This window comes from Trachurus japonicus, chromosome 16 (assembly GCF_045865225.1).
Source record: "Trachurus japonicus isolate A0001 chromosome 16, Traja_1.0".
Classification (NCBI taxonomy): Eukaryota; Metazoa; Chordata; class Actinopteri; order Carangiformes; family Carangidae; genus Trachurus; species Trachurus japonicus.
Window position 1 is genome coordinate 8,126,472 of NC_140922.1, and position 17,585 is coordinate 8,144,056.

The 17,585-nt window shown below is 41.9% G+C and overlaps 1 protein-coding gene across 2 annotated transcripts in view; it reads right to left on the minus strand.

Annotated features, from left to right (window-relative positions):
* Positions 1 to 1,015: 1,015 nt before the first annotated feature.
* Positions 1,016 to 17,585, minus strand: part of dhx16 (DEAH (Asp-Glu-Ala-His) box polypeptide 16) — a 46,287-nt gene continuing 29,717 nt past the window's right edge. For both annotated transcript variants that reach the window (XM_085801076.1, XM_085801077.1), the window contains 12 exons: positions 17,079 to 17,194; positions 16,596 to 16,806; positions 16,086 to 16,184; positions 13,612 to 13,764; positions 12,147 to 12,287; positions 10,922 to 11,084; positions 10,711 to 10,829; positions 8,598 to 8,665; positions 7,773 to 7,935; positions 6,754 to 6,915; positions 2,135 to 2,308; positions 1,016 to 1,849 (listed from right to left, as the gene is read on the minus strand). In XM_085801076.1, the coding sequence (XP_085657202.1) occupies positions 1,721 to 1,849; positions 2,135 to 2,308; positions 6,754 to 6,915; positions 7,773 to 7,935; positions 8,598 to 8,665; positions 10,711 to 10,829; positions 10,922 to 11,084; positions 12,147 to 12,287; positions 13,612 to 13,764; positions 16,086 to 16,184; positions 16,596 to 16,806; positions 17,079 to 17,194 (1,698 nt within the window). In that variant the 3' untranslated portion in view covers positions 1,016 to 1,720. The remainder of the gene's footprint in view (positions 1,850 to 2,134; positions 2,309 to 6,753; positions 6,916 to 7,772; positions 7,936 to 8,597; positions 8,666 to 10,710; positions 10,830 to 10,921; positions 11,085 to 12,146; positions 12,288 to 13,611; positions 13,765 to 16,085; positions 16,185 to 16,595; positions 16,807 to 17,078; positions 17,195 to 17,585) is intronic.

Below are 17,585 nucleotides of genomic sequence, written 5' to 3' on the forward strand. Positions count from 1 at the left end.
TTAGATAATTCTCATGCGTGTCCGCTCGCACAGCAAAACCTGCAGCATATCATCATCACACAAGGACTTGCAGAGGTAACGCTGACAGTGATTAGTTTAATTTTGTTTTAAAGATTAATCCAGCTTTGTTTTTGTGTAGTGTGTAACTGAGCATTTCAGTATCAGATCTTGGTGTCAGTGGCTGGAGTTGAAGTTATCTATGTGCTGGAAAAACAGCAATGGCTGCTGGGAACACTGTCACTGCATGAAAGGACAAATGGTACAGTTCTGTCAACACTGCACTCATCAGGGCCTCATACCTGTCATACCGTCACCTGTGTCTTTGTTGGTTCACCACTCAAGCAAGAAGCACCATGCAGTTAAACCGGTCTTCACTGTGCTCAGTCCTACATCTGGATTTCTTTCAATAAGTAAGAATAAACTCCACCTGTTATCGGTCCGATCTACAGTATGTGTGTGATTTAAATAATTCACATTGAACATCAACAGACAAATAAATAAAAAATACCCACACAGAGCAGTTTTGTTTGCCTTGTCAAACAGTGCTTCCTGAAACAGAGTGATGCGTCACTCTTTATCTAGCAAAAACATGTTGCTCTGTGAGGGCAAGAGAGACTTCCAAATCACTATGGTTATGAAAGAGAAGAACTTGTTTGGTATTGGCTTTAGGAGGTTGAAAATTAACACTGGTGGTTTTCCAAACTACAAAGATGTGTTAAAATGCTACATCAGGAGTGATTTTGTAAAATATTTCCAAACTCACACTCACACAATTCCTTTGTAGTATAGTGCGACATAATCAGCACGAGAATAAGGTCATAAAGCCATTCAAATAGGACGTCTATATATAACTTGGTGGAAGGTGAAGTTCCTGGTGAGATTAAACCCAGGAGAATGGCCTAAACTAAATATTGAAATTGGCGAATACCAAAGTGGTGAGTGAGTGAGTGTTGAGCTGCACTTAAGAAAATGATACACTGCTTCTCTTCAGCAAGTTAGTCAGGTTGAAAACATGTGGTTGTAAAATTTTATTGCTCTAGAAAAAATGAAAATAAACAAGATTAAGGAGGTCACACGTGAGTCGAACTCATCATTTGGATATTAGTCACTTCAGCCTGGCGGAGGCGTCTCAGTAGTAAAGTTTACACATTAGCGGTGTGCTACTTTTACAAACGCTGAGTTCGACAAAGCCCATTCATTTAGGGCGAGTAGACAAACACTGAAGAACAAACCAAGTGTCACATTTATTGATGAGCTGAAAAAAAAAAGCTGAGTTTGTGCTGCTGCAGGAAACAGATCCGAGTGGCCTGCAGTGTGTGTGTGTGTCTGTGTGTTGTGGCCGCAGCTGGTTTATGATTAAACAAATGAGCAGGTCTGTGACCCACTTCTCTCTGGGTCCAGCACTGGGCTCCATGTGCCTGTGGCTCTGCAGCCACATTTGGTCCACGTTTACGTTACGCTGAACGCAGCACTGTCGAAAAATGCCGTATCGAGCTACGGCACGATACCGTCACATGTTCAGTCCACAAACATGAAGCAATATGTACTGAACTGGTGCCACACACACAAATACATTTCCACACTTTCCCACTTTATTCCGATACAAATTCCATGTGTTCAAAGTCATTTCTTCTGCTTCCACCCTGCCTGAGAGAGAAAGGGAGGGAGTGTGCCCCTGCAGTTTTTTATTTCTCTGTCCCATGAGCTTCTGGTCTTCTCGTCAACCCAGCTCCTCTTTGGTTTTGCCCTGCTTGCGGGGCATCTTCTTGCTGCTGCTGTCTTCCAGCTCTTTGCTTTTGTAGTAGTGAGGAGCGACTTCCAGCAGCCAGCCGCTGTCGATCTCAATCACCTGCATGGACGGGGAAGACGGAAAACACAATGTGACACCCATACGGGAAGGAATACGGTTAAATATTGTACAGGAATCTGCGTCACACTTCCTCATTAATGTGCTGTCTCATGCCCACACACAGTTATACTGCTAAAGCCTTCACACTGGACACAATGGGAGGTGTGTGTTTAATGATTTTCTTCCAGATGATGAACGAGCCTCTGATAAACTAGACTCCGGCTGCCTCCTCCTGATGCTGCAGATACACAGAGTCTAATGACATGGCAATCTGAGCAGGCCCACCTGTCTCATGAACTCCTTGGTGGTGAAGACCAGCTCGTGGTAGATGAGCCAGCGGGGCTGCTCCTCGAACAGGGAGCTGTTGGGGTGGACGTAGACCGTCTGCTGGTGCTTCACCGTCTTGTAGCCGCCTTTGCTCAGTCGCGCCGTGTGGTAGAAATATCCTGCGGTCACCGCCTGGGCAGGACAGAGAGACATAGGGGTTTATAAACAGCTGATGCATCACCACGCAGGGTAGACATCTAATCAATGTGACCAGAGTAGACAAAACAAAAAAAGGAAGATGGTGAATGTACATAACAAACATCACATTGTAAATTGTGATCTCTGCAGAGGTCACAGGTGATGGGTGAATATACAGTTGTGCTCAAAAGTTTACAAACGCTGGCAGGATTTGTGAAATACTGGCTACATTTCAGAAAATATAATTGATAATATAACAAAACTTTTTTTACGCAGAGTTAGTGGCTGGGCGAAGCCATTTATTATCACACAACTGTGTTTGATCTTTTTGAATCCTAACGATAAATGCAACCACCAAAATGGCCCTGATCGAAAGTTTACATACCCTCAAAGTTTTACCCTGATAATAAACACATTGACACAGGCAGGTTTAAATGGCTACTCAGGGGAACTGTCCACGCCTGTAACTTGATTGCTTGTAATTAGTGTCTAAGTATAAAAAGTCAATGAGATTCTTCTGGGCTCTTGACAAACACCTGCACAGGACTGACTTTGCTGGATTCTGTTCCATGGGGAAAGCAAAAGAACCGTCAAAAGTCCTGAGGGAGAAGGTTGTTCAACTTTATAAAACAGAAAAAGGATATAAAAAGATATCCAATCATTTGAGAAAGCCAATCAGCAGTGTTCAAGCTCTCATAAAAGTGGAAATTGAGGGGTTCTGTTGATACCAAGCCACGGTCTGGTACCATCAAAAATTTGTTTTTGTCTTTTCTTTCTTTTTTTTTTTTTAAATGATTGTGTTATTTTGGGATGTCTCAACAGTTTAATTTGAATCCCATTAAAAATAAGATAAATCTGTTTTGCCTGATCACTAATGTTTTCCTTAAAGAATGGTACACAGTTACAAAATCTTCCAGGGTATGTAAACTTTTGAGCACAACTGTATTTGGCTGTGTTTTTGTGACATGTTTTCATGGAAAAAATGAAAGCTTCATCAATAAAATGAATGCAAATGAGCTCAGTTTCTCTTCCTGAACCTAAGAAATGATGATCATCTTCACAGTCACTAATACAAACACAACTCCAGCTGCTCAATATCTGATCCTGAACCAATTTCAACTCAACGCACCCAGCTGGTGATCATAAAACTGACAGTTTGGCTTCTTCTTTTCACTCTGGGCTGTTCCTGTTTAAACCCGACACTGCGACGCACTGCCTTGTGTAAGTGTTACGAATGTGTGAATTTAAACAATCGCTATCGAGAACTGAGCTGAGTCTGAGACTGATCCTGACACCTCTCTGTCATGAACTTGAATGATGGTCCAAACTCTGCTCTGCTGGTTTTCCCTGATGCTTCACATGTTCAGTACTGCGTCATGCAAACGAATACCAGCCAGCAAAGGTTAAAAAAACATGTATTCATGTGAAGCGGAGGCAGAGAGCCGAGTGTTCAACAGAGAACCGCCTTCCACAGTCAGAAACATTTTGAGTGAAATATTTCCAACTCAATACAACATTTACAATTTTTGATAAAAGTAAAATGTGCTACAAGTAGGCCTGTTAATTAATTGAAATATTTAATTGGAACTAATTGCATGAGTGTCTTAGTTTATCATGATTAATCACAGTTTGATTTCACATTTTTAATTTGTTGTTTTTGTACCTTAAATATACTTGCTTTATGAATGTAAGTTTATTTTACACTGACCAAAAACAGAGTACAGAAGGCCTGACTGCATTTGGCACACAAAATAACATTCTCAGATAATTACATGACAGCTCCATCTGGGTGGTAAACAGAGATTCATTATTATTGTGTTAACTTCTGACACTGTGCTAATAGCTCCCAGACATTTGAACAACACTAGGAGTGGACCAACACCACAGACCAGTCTGAAATATCTCTGTGAGAGTGGCTCCGGGTGCAGTTGTGCTGGGTGTGTTCACAAAAGCTTCAGTGTGTCGCTGATATTCATCTGACTGATAATATCTTTCGCACACCAGCCATGTGGCGGATCAACTAAAAATATGCACTTTTCCGTCATTTCGTCTGAAAATATCCTGAATGTGTTCCAACGACTAATTCAGTTGGTTTATGTCCATGTTTGTGTTCATGGTTACAGTAAACACAGAGATGTCAGCGTTTGTATTGTTGTTCCAGCCCAGTTCAGATCAGAGCTGGGTGCAGGGAGTCGACTGTTTTCTAAATTTAAGGCTTTCTGTTATGCGGAAGTGAAAGTTGGAAAAAAAACAACAGATTAGACAGGCCTCTAAAGCCACTTTTTATTTATTCATGTATTTTAAGTTTATTTCATTCATCGACTGAACCAAACAATTAACATAAAATCCTCAAATGAAAAGGAGCAGAAAGAAGAATAATCTCATATAATCTGTCTTTAGAGATTATTTAACAAAGCAAATTAAAATTAAATTTGATCTATGCTGTCACAACAGAACAGAACAGAACAAAACTTAATTAAACACATTTCATTGTTATATGCAGGCTTTCTAAGAATATTAATTAGTTTTAGTATTTGTTTTATTTATTTTACTGTATTGCAACTTTATAGAGCATGAAACAGAAATATAAGTGACAACACCTCTGCTTTTAAGATGCTTAAATGATATTAAGTGTAAATAGTTTGATTACGTGAATCAACAGTGTGATATATCCGTCCCGTACACTACTTTTCTTATGGCTCAGTATCAGGGTTCCTACAACTTAAGCCTTAAGCCAAGTTAAATTTAAGACTTTTTAAGACTTTTTTAAAGCCACTTGAAATGAAATTTAAGACCGACTTCATAATAAACACAAATGCAGAAAAAAGAAAAAAAAAAACACCACATCAAATAGGGTTAGGGACAATTTTACCCACTTTCCTATGTGATCCAAGGTAAAGTGACTGCTACATGAACATTGGATTGTGTCTCTTTCCAGCTGTCCTTTCAAAATAAATGCATAAAAAGTCAGAAAAAAAAAAAACACTGACTCGGGAGCTGGTGGCGGTAAGAAATTTAGAGTTGACGGCCGCCACTAACTTCTCTATGTCGGAATGTTACCAATTATTTTGAGATTTGAGACTAATTACAACCATAAAATACCACTTACCATGTGTTCACATTTTTAAGACTTTTGAAAAATTGATTTAAGACATTTTAATGCCAATTAAGGCTTTGTTTTTAGATTAATGAATTCAATGCCTTTTAAGACTTTTTAAGGATCCGTAAGAACCCTGAGTATACACCTGTACAGCCCACACCCGGCCTGAGTCTGGCCCAAATACAGCATGACTGTGAGACACTACTCCCACATCTGGACCAGTTCTGACAGCTGGCGACCCAGATGTGCAAGTATCCGACCAGACTTGATCCGAGGACCCAGGGATACGTCAAGGAAAGTTATATAAAAGATTAAAAAGGTGTAACCCAGTTATCAAAACAACGCCCACGCTTATCTCAGGTGGTTTAGGTGTGTGCTGACGGCACACATCGGCGCTGATGGGAGACAGAGATTATTACAGCCTCTGTTCAGTGATTAATTTACAGCTCTTTAGAATTTTTGTAGATATTTTAAATTTTCAGACCAATGAACCCTCTCTAGTGTAGAATCAGACCTTTAAAAAGATGACCTTTAAAGACCTTTAAAAGACAGACTTCCCAAAAAAACAAAGGACACAGTGTGCCATGTTGACAGCAGCTTGTCGACGCTAAATTAAACAAGTTTCCACCTGAAGGCGTTCAGTGTATTATTAGACTTGTTTCAAGTTTCACACACTAATCATTTGTCTTGAGTTATTTACCTTGAACCGGCGTTTAGCCTGGAGTTGAGTTCACGGTTCAAAGAAGCAAATACCAAATTCAAGTACAGTTCTCTTTTTAACCTCATCTTTACAGTTCTCTATGTAAGAGATATAGCATTTCAGTGCTTTTATTTCTTCATCTCGCTGTTGGTGTGGTTGCCATGACGCCCAGCATTGCCTCACTTTGACAGTTACAGCGAATCTGAAACAAACCTGCGAGTTTGTCCAAACAATGGCTCACTAGTCACTACAGAGGTGTGAAATGAGGCCATATGTAATGGACCTCCCAGAAGCAGTGAGGGAAAATCTTGATTTTACACAATTGATTTATTTTGAGTTTGGTTTTCAGAACAGATTAACTGTGTGATCATCATGGTGCTCTGAGCAAAGAGTTGGTTGTAGAGCCTTATGTGAAGCAGGATCAGAATCTACATTAAACTGGAAATAGTTATAGAAAGTGGCAGGTTTACTAGTTTTAATGGGGAGACAAGACTACATATTGTTTTCTTTATTGAGCTTTACTTATTAGGAGGAATTCTTCTTTTATTTCTTTTACTGACTTTTCTGGTTCATCTGTGATGCACCATTCTGTGATCTTGTAGGACCACGTTGAGAGTTCCCTCTAGTAGTAGCACTAACCTTGCGAATGGGCGTATTGTCCCCCTGGGAGCTGACCACCTCCACCTCAATGCGCTCCATCAGTCCCTCCAGCTGGTCCCTGACGTCCCGGGCTCTTCTCATGGAGCGAAACTGGATGAAGTTCTCATAGCACCACTGTGTGGAGAAGCCGCTCTCCACCCACTGAGGGAGAAACACATTGTAGATGCAATTAGCACAGAACCTGGATACAAAGTGGGAATTGGAAAATCCAGTCTACAGCTCTAAATCAGTGATTCCTAAATTGGGGGGGGGGGGGGGGGGGTTTAATTCTATAAGACGTAGAGGGATGAATCTGAGGATTTGGAAAACCAATAACAGGAGAGGAAAGTAAAGGAAAACACGTTTTTGTACCCAAATTCTGCATTTTCTTACTTTCTTCTCTTTCTAATTTTCTGCAGAGATTCATCCAAAGTCAGTTCGACTTTTGTGGAATATCTTTTCTGCATCTTCAGATTGACATTTTTCATTTATCCAAACATTTTGTTTATGCCTGCATGCAAAACTGTTGCCCATCAAATGAACACATGCTGACATTTTCACTGTACAACGTAACTACAAAACAAGGGGAAAACAGCTTTTGGTTGATGATCACAGATGGTGTACTTACTCAGCCTGTAACAAAGCTGATACAGCTTTGTTTGTAATAATCGCTTATTCAATATTTTTCAAGTAACCAATCCATCAAAGAATTGGGGCAATAAGCTTCATGTTATGAACTCCTGCTCTTACACCTGTTTCACTGTGCATACAGGAAATATTTGCATAACAGGTTACAGAAAACCTCAAAGTTTGGTGGCTTCCCATTTTTTATGCAAAAGGGTTTGACACATACAGTATAATGCACACTGGCACAGTTAATAACAGAGCAAAGCCTGTTTACCATGACCCAGAGGGAAATCAACACCCCTGGTTGATATCAGCTTCATACCGACAGGGTTTTGTGCAGCGGATCACAGAGCTACAGGTGTTTTTGAATGCTGTTATCCAGCTGTTTGTACCTGCGTGTAGACGTTGAGCAGCACCAGGTGGTCTCCCCCCGGCACCACGAAGTTCATCCTGGCGTTGTCAGCGTGCACCACCTTGTCTTTGGGCCGGTAGAAAATGGAGTTGTTGACCGACAACATGGCTGCTATTGTCAACACTTCCTCTGAACACTTGTACCTGGTGAGAGGCAAAGAGAAGATGAAATGAGAGAGCAACAACATATCCCCCCATTTCAACTCTCATGCATTTATGGCTGGTCAGAATCATCCACATCCTATCACTCACTTCTTTTACTGACAAAGGTGAAGGAAAATAATTCTTATCTTCTACTTCTTGGCTTACATACACACTTACATGCTTCTTTCAAAACTGATCCGTTTCATTAGGAAAACCAATATTATTGACTTGTTTCATTAAATATTCACGCAGCTTTGGTTTACTCCTACTTTTCCTTTATCCCAGCAGATCACTGTCTCTGCTAGAGAAATAATATCGGCCTTCCCCTGCTTGAGGAATTGTTCACTTTTACAACACATGTTAAACCAGTGTCTTATCAAGGTCCTGTGTTGTTATTTATCCCAATTAAATTTTCCTCTCACTTGTCTGAAGTCATCCTAATATCATATGAAATTTTCCATAACCCTGTATAAGTAGGAATAAGTATTCCACCAAACCTTGCAGGTCTCTTACCATGCACCTCCTGTTGTTGCTCAAGCTAACTGCTGGAGTAAGGTCCATGACCCTTAACCTCAGTTTCCTACAGCTTCCTATAGTATTTACTTAAATGGACATAGAGTGGAGGTTTATGTGAATATGTGTGTATGTGAGTGGAGACTTACTGCTCAGAGGCCAGGATCATCTTACTCAGCATGGGGTCCACAGGTAACTCAGCCATCCTGCGTCCCAGCTGAAACACAAGAGCAAACTTTTATTTATTTACTGACATTAAAGCAGAAGTAAGCGATCCGGTCGTTTTGGCTAATGCTGCGTTCGAGGCAGGCTTTTGAAACCGTAAATTACAGCTTCAAGTCACGACTTACGACTTTGTAGCGTTCCAGGCAACCCACTCGTGTTTTTCCTTCCTGTTGCACCTGTGAAAGTGCACTATAACGGCCACTCGTAACTTCTGACCCGTGAACTCGTACCAGATCGAACTGGTACGACTTCACAGGTCGGAAATACACGAGTTATGGGCTGTCTTGAACGCACCATAACGTCTTCTCAGCCGATGGAGTTAGCAGCCCCCGCCCTCGTCATGGATCTATTGGTCCTCGTCCCTACGTCGCCACATTCAGGCGCATCCCTTGGCTGCACACACAGCCCTTCATGCCGTTCTCTCTCCTCATTGGATAAAAATTGTAGGATACAAGAAAAGTTTTCTCCTCGGCTCAGAGCAGAGCAGAGTGACTCAGAGACCCGTGTTTCGGTCCAAACACTCTATGTAAGTGATTGCTGTCGGAAGATATAACTATTTAAGACTTATATTAACACAAAAATATCGCTTACTTCTGCTTTAAAAAACAACTCGTGTCCTGAACACACAAGTCGTCCTCTGAACAACTGTGTGTGACGTGAAACCCACGACGACAGTGGACTGCATCACTGATGGAGATGTATTTTATCTACCAATCAAAAATCAATACTGAACTACAACCTGTCAATAGATACTGGTCACACAGTCGACCAAACATCCTCATTGACAACCACTGATTGACGAGACAGTGATGGTCATTAAAGCCCTGAGCTGTCGACAGCAGAGTGAACGCTCCTTTGCAGCTTGCGGTATGTACAGCATGTGAAGCACACACACACACAGTGATGATGAACACTGATTACACAGGTACAACAACAAAGCAAGTTACCACCATTTAGGAATGTAAAGGAAGTTTCACCTGTCTCTTGGGCTGGAGTATGAACAGTTTATCCATTATTTATTGTGCATTTGTGACAAAATGGCATCGCCACAGATTTGTGGGACCAAATTACTAAATCTGTGGGTTGAAACTGGAAAATAACTTGCATCCTAACATGCACTCTATAAAGTCATACAATAATAATATTACTACTTTAAGAATGACTTTTCATAACAAGGAGCTTTACAAGAAGTATGAAACCAGTTAAAAAAGAATCCAGAGTGCAAAACATCAGGAAAGCAACAAACAATGATCAGGGATTGAACCATTAAAATTGTTTCTCCAACATTACCAAAGCAGAAAAGAAGGCAATAGTGGAGAACAAAAAGAGTCTAGTATTAAGGTACTCTTTGGAAGTTATCAAGCTTTTTAAAGACTTTTGTCATTTAAACTTTCAATCCACTGGGTGAAGAGTTTTTCTTCTGCTCTACACTCCCGTTTGATCAGATCATATGTTAAATTTTTACTCAATGTTTAAAAGGAAGAGTTAAAAATAACAACAATTCACTCTGCTCCATTTCCTGCCAAACTTTCACAAACAAACAAAACTTTTGCAAATGTCCTATAATTCACAAACAAACCTGCCGTAGTGTGCAAACACAAACTGAACCTACATCTCAAAACAAAGTGAATACAGTAAAGCAGTGGTTCTCAAACCATTTTTTTTCGCTCATTTCCCACCTTGGACAAGGGAGGATTTTTTTGGGGGGGGGGATTAGGTCACGTCATAATTCCATAATAATAATAAGGAGGGTGAGTATACAGTATATGTTTACGAATTCAACATATTGTTTGTCGAATATAAAGTTTGTGAAGTGTCTGAGAAAAACTTTCCCATCTGTCCGTCTGTCTGGGGCTGCTGACAGCTGACAGTGACAGTTTCCTCGTCCCTCCACCCAATCCTCCCTACACAGGCCAAAGGAAGCTTCAGATTCAGGAGATGACGCTGAGCTTTTTCACTTTGCTGTCATGTTTTTATAAATATATATGGATGAGGTCCGACTAGAAGTTGAGGTGAATGCAGGCTTGAGGTTTGTACCTTGGTGAGCTCCCCCATGTGGTTGAGAGCTCCCAGAGCGTAGAGCTGCTCCAGCGCCAGGACCAGCGTCTCGTGGGGAGGCGGGTCCATGAAGTCAAAGTGAATGAGGTCGTTGATGCCTGTGAGCGACAGGGAGAAGCTTATTGCACAGTAACAACAACAACTGTTGTGCTTCAACTTAAAGAGTAAGCGCGGGACACGACTCCCTCACCCAGACTCTTCAGCAGCAGCACCACGTTGCCCAGGTTGGTCCTCTGAATCTCAGGTACCGTCGACTCCTCCATCTCGTGTTTGAAGGCCCAGGCCGTGTAGAGCCTGAAACATTTCCCAGCGGCCACTCTACCTGCGCGACCTGCTCTCTGGTTGGCTGAGGCCTGAGGGCGAGAAGAGGAACACACATCGAGAGCCGGTGAAGTGTTTGGAAACAAAAACAGAATTACACCCACTTAGTTAAACAATAACATCTGCTGCATCGACGGCTCGCTGAAAAAACACTGACTGCTCTTTATGTAGCAGCTCTAATCACATAGATTTGCTGCTCTGGGATTGGCTAGGGCTTTCATTGTCAGTTATAATACACTATTGGGTGAGAAATAAGACAGTTAAATGATCATTAGCAGTTAAGTGGATCATCTCACTAATACATCATGTGGATGTGTTTCCCTGGTGTAAAGATATTAAAGCAGAAGTAAGTGATATATTTGTGTTAATATAAGTCTTAAATAGTTATATCTTCCGACAGCAATCACTTACATAGAGTGTTTGGACTGAAACACGGGTCTGTCAGTCACTCTGCTCTGCTCTGAGCCGAGGAGAAAACATTTATCGTATCCTACAGTTTTTATCCAATGAGGAGAGAGAACGGCATGCAGGGCTGTGTGTGCAGCCAAGGGACGCCGTGAATGTGGCGACGTAGGGACGAGGACTGTTATGGTGCGTTCAAGGAAACTCGTATTTTTCCGACCGTAAAGTGGTACCAGTTCGATCTGGTACGAGTTCACCGGTCGGAAGTTACGAGTGGCCGTTATAGTGACTTTGACTGGTAAAACAGGTCGGAAAAACACGAGTGGGTTGCCTGGAACGCTACAAAGTCGTAAGTTGTGACTTGAAGCTGTAATTTACGATTTCAAAAGCCTGCCTGGAACGCAGCATTAGCGAAAACGACCGGACCACTTACTTCTGCTTTAAGTGGATTGGTCTGAACTGATCAGGGCTCTGCTGTTAATTTTGTATATTTATTACAGGCAGAAACAGCAAGAGGAACTTTCAGGACAAGCAGCAAAAGGTGAGGACGGTATCAGAGCTTGTAGTCCGGACCCGAGTTGTGGCGTTTTGAAAACATGTGCATTCACTACACTCCTGCTTAATATTACTCATCACTTCTCTTCAGCGTTGACTTACTGCCTGTAAAACATTAAAAGGCAGTGAGCAGTTACCCGTGAGCAGGGCGTGACAATGAGCGACTCCATGCCAGTGCGGGCGTTGTAACTCTTCTGCTTGCAGAAACCTGGGTCGATGACGTAGATGATGCCGTCTATGGTGAGGGAGGTTTCTGCTATATTGGTAGCAACCACCACCTTGAATGGGAGGAGAACAAACAGCGGCACAAGGTAGAAGTGAGCATATCGCTGCTCAAACAAAGCTGGACAAAGATTAACTCCAAAAAAGAAAAAAAGAAAAAAAAAGAGATGCCCAGGAAATTAAAAAAGGACATGGACTGAATATCAGATCACACATTTAAAACATGATTTTAAAACTAAAAGATTCAGGAAGATACAGTATTTGACAGTGGGTAGCACACTTCAAACCAATGCAATAGGGCCAGAGATTTAAAGAGGCTAGCTTAACAGCTAGGTGTGTGTATACTGGGATGGAGAGTTTCCAAAATTTAACAGAATATCTCAGCTAAGAAGGAAGATACATTTAGTGAAGAAATTATTTCCAATCCAGGCTTATAAAACTAAAAGTGAACACATGTAAATGAAATGAAGCTGAAAAGGAGAAACTGTGGACTAAATGATGCATGAATGAACTTCCTAAGCATTGTTTGTTGTATGTTTATGTTCTGTGAATAAATATTCATGTGAAAAACTCTTCCTATTATAAAACCACTAAGTCTTTCTATCAACTCTGATTGTACTGCAGCAGCTTCTGTTGGTGAATAACAGTGTGGACATTCAATCTGGGTTAATGTGAGCAGGCTCCTCACACACAGCTGAGACAGAGAGCGGCGAGCATGTCCACTGTCTTCATTTATGCCTCTAATTGTGCGTTCACACCAAAAGCTTCCAAAGCGTCAAAAATGCTCGAGGGTGGGCGTCAGACAAGACAGCTCCCAAAACGGCAAATATTTTCAGCCGCTTTGGCCGCTCGTCACGTGACTGACGTCAAAGTTCGATCGCGCTGGTCATTGGGGAGCCGAAATACAAAAAAAAGAAAAAAAAAGGCAGCCGACGAACATCTCTATTCTGACAGGCTGCCGCCGGTTGCCGCTTAACCGCGTCATAGCTAATTACCCTAAAGTTAACCACGGCTCAACTTCTCATCTGGTGACGCTTTGGACGCTTTGGAAGCTTTGGAAGCTTTGGAAGCTTTGGACGCTTTGGAAGCTTTGGACGCTTTGGAAGCTTTGGACGCTTTGGAAGCACGGCGACGCCTGTTGACGCTTTGGACGCTCAGTGTCGCCGGGATCTCATTGAAAATGAATTGACTTCCGGCGTTTTTGACGCTTTGGAAGCTTTTGGTGTGAACGCACAGTAAGGAATGAACTTATCACAGTCTATCAACTATTTACTGTCTGCCAGGTGGAAATATTAATCCTCCACTGACCCACTACATCCAGAGCAACTGAAGTAGAAGACAATAAAAGTTTCCCTGTGCAGAAGCAGGACGTGGCATCACCTTACGGGCCCCTGGCGGGGTGGGGTTGAAGATCTTGGCCTGCATGTCGGACGGCAGGTTGGCGTAGATGGGGAGGACCAGCAGCTCGGCGATCTTAGACCCCAGCCGCCTGCATCTCTCCTGGAGCAGCTCACAACACGCTTCGATTTCCTCCTGCCGGACGCACACGGGCAGAGAGGCTTAAAGGACAATTCCAGGCGAATTCAACTCAGGGGTGTATTTTCATATCATTTTAGGTCTAAAAGAATGAATCTGAAGATTTTCAGTTTAATCGCTCCTGTTTTGCGGTAGTTGCGTCTGTCCCCGCATCGCCACGGCAGCAATGAATGGGAGTGGATGTAAGTTCCGCTGTTTAGGCTGTTTCCAGCCCTCAAAGCCGCAATTTTTTTCCACAGACAGCATCAGATGGCTACTCAAACATGCACCGAGAAGTTTATTTACTTCAAGCAAGCCGACATGTTTGTAAAAGTCGATCTAATTCAAAGTCTCCCGGAGTCTCGCGCGAGCCCGAAGTTGCAGTGCTGGTGTATTCAGGCGCAGTAGGAGCTACCGCTTGTGTCATAAACACAGGAATATCAACTCTTTACTTGCTTGAAGTGTACATTTTTTTCCATAGACAGCGTCAGATGGCTACTCAAAGATGCGCCGAGAAGTTTTTTTTACTTGAAGCAAGTAAAGAGTTGATATTCCTGTCTGTGGTTGGGAGTTCAGGGGGCACGCCAGCCAGAGCTGTGTGTGTGTAGATGTGTGTGTGAGACAGAGAGAGTGAGAGTGAGACCGCTGCCTGCTGCTGACCAGAGGAAGCTGGATCTGATCTAAAGTGCCGTGTTTCAGCTACAAAAACCTGTCGAACTGATCCGAACACACACACACACACACACAGACACACACGCACGCACACACACACACTAAAAAAAAAGGAAAGAAAAAGTTGTTACTCAAGGAAAAGAAAGAAAAAAGGCTGCAGTAGTGTGTGTCAGTAGCTAAATGTCTTGTCTTTTGTCATCAAAAGTCATTTGTCAGTGTTGATTTTGTTGTTGTTACCAAGAGAACAACTGTACAGATGTTGAGGTGTCACTAAAGCAAAATATAAAGGAGCCAATTGTACTGGTTCACCTGAAAATGACACCCGACACAAAAACCTCTTTTTCTCAAGATTTTGGTGCCAAAATGGCATTTTGGGCTAAACTAACCTATATTCAACCTCCAATTTCACAAGACTGGAACAAGATAGAAACAAACAGTTTCGTTTGCTGGAAAGTAGAGACCCTCATCTTTCCTTTGATGGGTTGAATGTGTATGTAGTAAGAGTACATAATATATGGTGGTGGAAAATGCCTGGCAAACTGGAGGAAGCTGCTGTGAGAATGGCTGGCAGTCAAAGAGTTAACTAACCACCTGTGGGTGCTTTCACACATTTTCACACTGTTTCACTTCCACAGCAAGGAAATAAACCTTTGTATGTATATGAAGTAAGGCAATTACAAAACTCACTCAATATTTATTTCGGCACTCCTTAATCCTGAACACACCCCTGTGCTGTTTGTGTAATGTGAGCCACTCTTTGTATGTTGATGTATGTGTGTTGCTTTATCTCTATTTTCTTCCCACTGTTCCTGGAGCAGTGTTTGTGTCCACTCTGAGTCACTGGGACTGAGCAGCAGTGAAACGTCTGACACTGAGGCACAGAACACACGAGCTACACGTCTCAGTGCCGAGCCATGAGACTGAGAGCCAAAGAACCAGTGTAGCGACTCCAGTCCACTTGGTGGCAGTAGAGCACCTCTAAACTGATGTGGCTCCACTTGTCATTTGATAAATGAAAACAATAATCAATAATAACTAATGAAGAAGTTTGCTCGGCTTCCTCCTGCTCCTTTTCGAGCATTCTTTGTTTATTCACTTAAATATGGGACTTGTTCGTTAGGACACTATAATGTGTTACTTATTTTATATGACTTTTTTTCCCCTTTCTTTATCTTTTTTCAATATGTTCGAAATAAAGACTTATGAAAGGAAATTAAGTTACATTGCTTATCAGTCATGCAGTACAGGTAGAATTTTGCACCATGATGCTGATGGAGGATATGTTCATTTGCTAATCAGACTGAAACTCCTACACCAGTGGGAGAGTGAGAGAACACACACTGCATTACAATAAACACGTGGCCAAAGACGCTGATTGTTATTGATCACTTGTGTTCCTCATGACTTCTTAAAGAAGCACCAAGAGCTGTAAACAAGTCAAATGGATTCACAGGTCACTCACTGACTGTACAGTAAGGCACCATTAGAGTCGACAATACTGTGTTAAAATTTAAAAGGCAGATTTATCTGTCTACAACACACAGGATAAGAAAGTGTGAGGTGTATAAATACACATTGAAATTTTTCCATCTAAAATGCATAGAGGAAGGACGTCAACTGCACTTTGAAAGACTTATAGAACAGAACATGACAAAGACATGTGATACCTGTCCAGTGAGGAAGACGAGGACGTCTCCAGGAGGCTGAGTGACGTGGATCTGCAGCACTGACACCACACATGCTTCCAGGTAGTCTGCCTCTGGAGCCTGGCCAACACACACACACAAACTTTTACACTTTTGAACTCTCACAAACAAAATTAACATGCTAGTTTTGGTAATCATTATTCTTCTGTCTTATGTTCACCTGTTTAATGGAGGCCTAGTGAGCCCCAGTAACCACAGTAACCCTTTGTTCAATGTCACAATCCTATGAACTTTGAGTGATTCACCTCAGGACATTTAATTAGAGGTCAATCATTTTCATAGTAATAAAAATTGTCCTTAAATGAGTGAGAAAATAGAATTTGTTTGAGAATTATGTCTTGTTTTTTTTAAGTACACAGGGAAAGGCTTTCTCTGATTCTGCCTTTCTTTTTCCATTAATCATTTTATCTTAAAAAAAAAGAAAAAAAAGAAATATATCCTAAATTATTCAAACAACACCCAAGTTCCTACTTTAGTGTAGAAGATGTCGACTGGGAACCTCCTGCCAGGGATCCTGAAGACGGGAGCGTCGTCGAAAAAGCAGGAGAAGCGCTCGGTGTCCAGAGTGGCGCTGGCGACCAGCACTTTGAGGTCTGGTCTGAACCTGGCGATGTCCTTGATCAGACCAAACAGGATGTCTGTGTGGAGCGTTCGCTCGTGAGCCTCATCGATGATGACCACACTGGACGGAGAGAAAAGCAGAGAAGCAGAGAATGAAGGGAAAGCTGAGGACTGAACAGGACAGGAGCGGTGGCTGAGAAGTCGACCAATGGGAGGAAAGTATTACCTGGTGAGTGAAAGAAACTCCATACAAAACCAATGTGGAAAATATGCACATATCCATTCTGGATCAATAAGATGTTGAAACACACAAACTGAAGGTCAAACAGATCTGACTGAAATTCAGCCTGATTCTTAAATCTTCTGCATCTGCTAAGCGACCCGCCGCCTCACCTGTAGCTGGCCAGGTCGGGCTCGGTGAGAAACTCTCGGAGCAGCATGCCGTCTGTCATGTACTTGAGCACTGTTCTTTCTGATGTGCAGTCCTCGAAACGAATGCTGTAGCCCACCTGGATCAAACAATGACAATAATAAAAAACTTTTTTTTTTAAAACTGATTAGAGAGTTTGCCCTAACCCTATTAATTTTTAACCACTTCATAGGATGTTTTTTTTTTTAAAGCTACAAAGGATGTTTTATATCAGTACATACAATTGTGTTATGAATAGCAGGGGTGGACTGGGACAAAAATTTGGCCCTGGACTTTTTGGTCCAGACCGGCCCACTATCTGCACGCGGATATTTTGCCAACTAGCACTGTTGATGTACATACAAAACACACAAGCTCTTAATAACACCACTACTAAACGATATACAATATACAACAAAGTAGAGGAATAGTGTGGAATAAGTTAAGTTTGGACAAAATTACATGCACATAATGAGTCTGCATGCAATCAG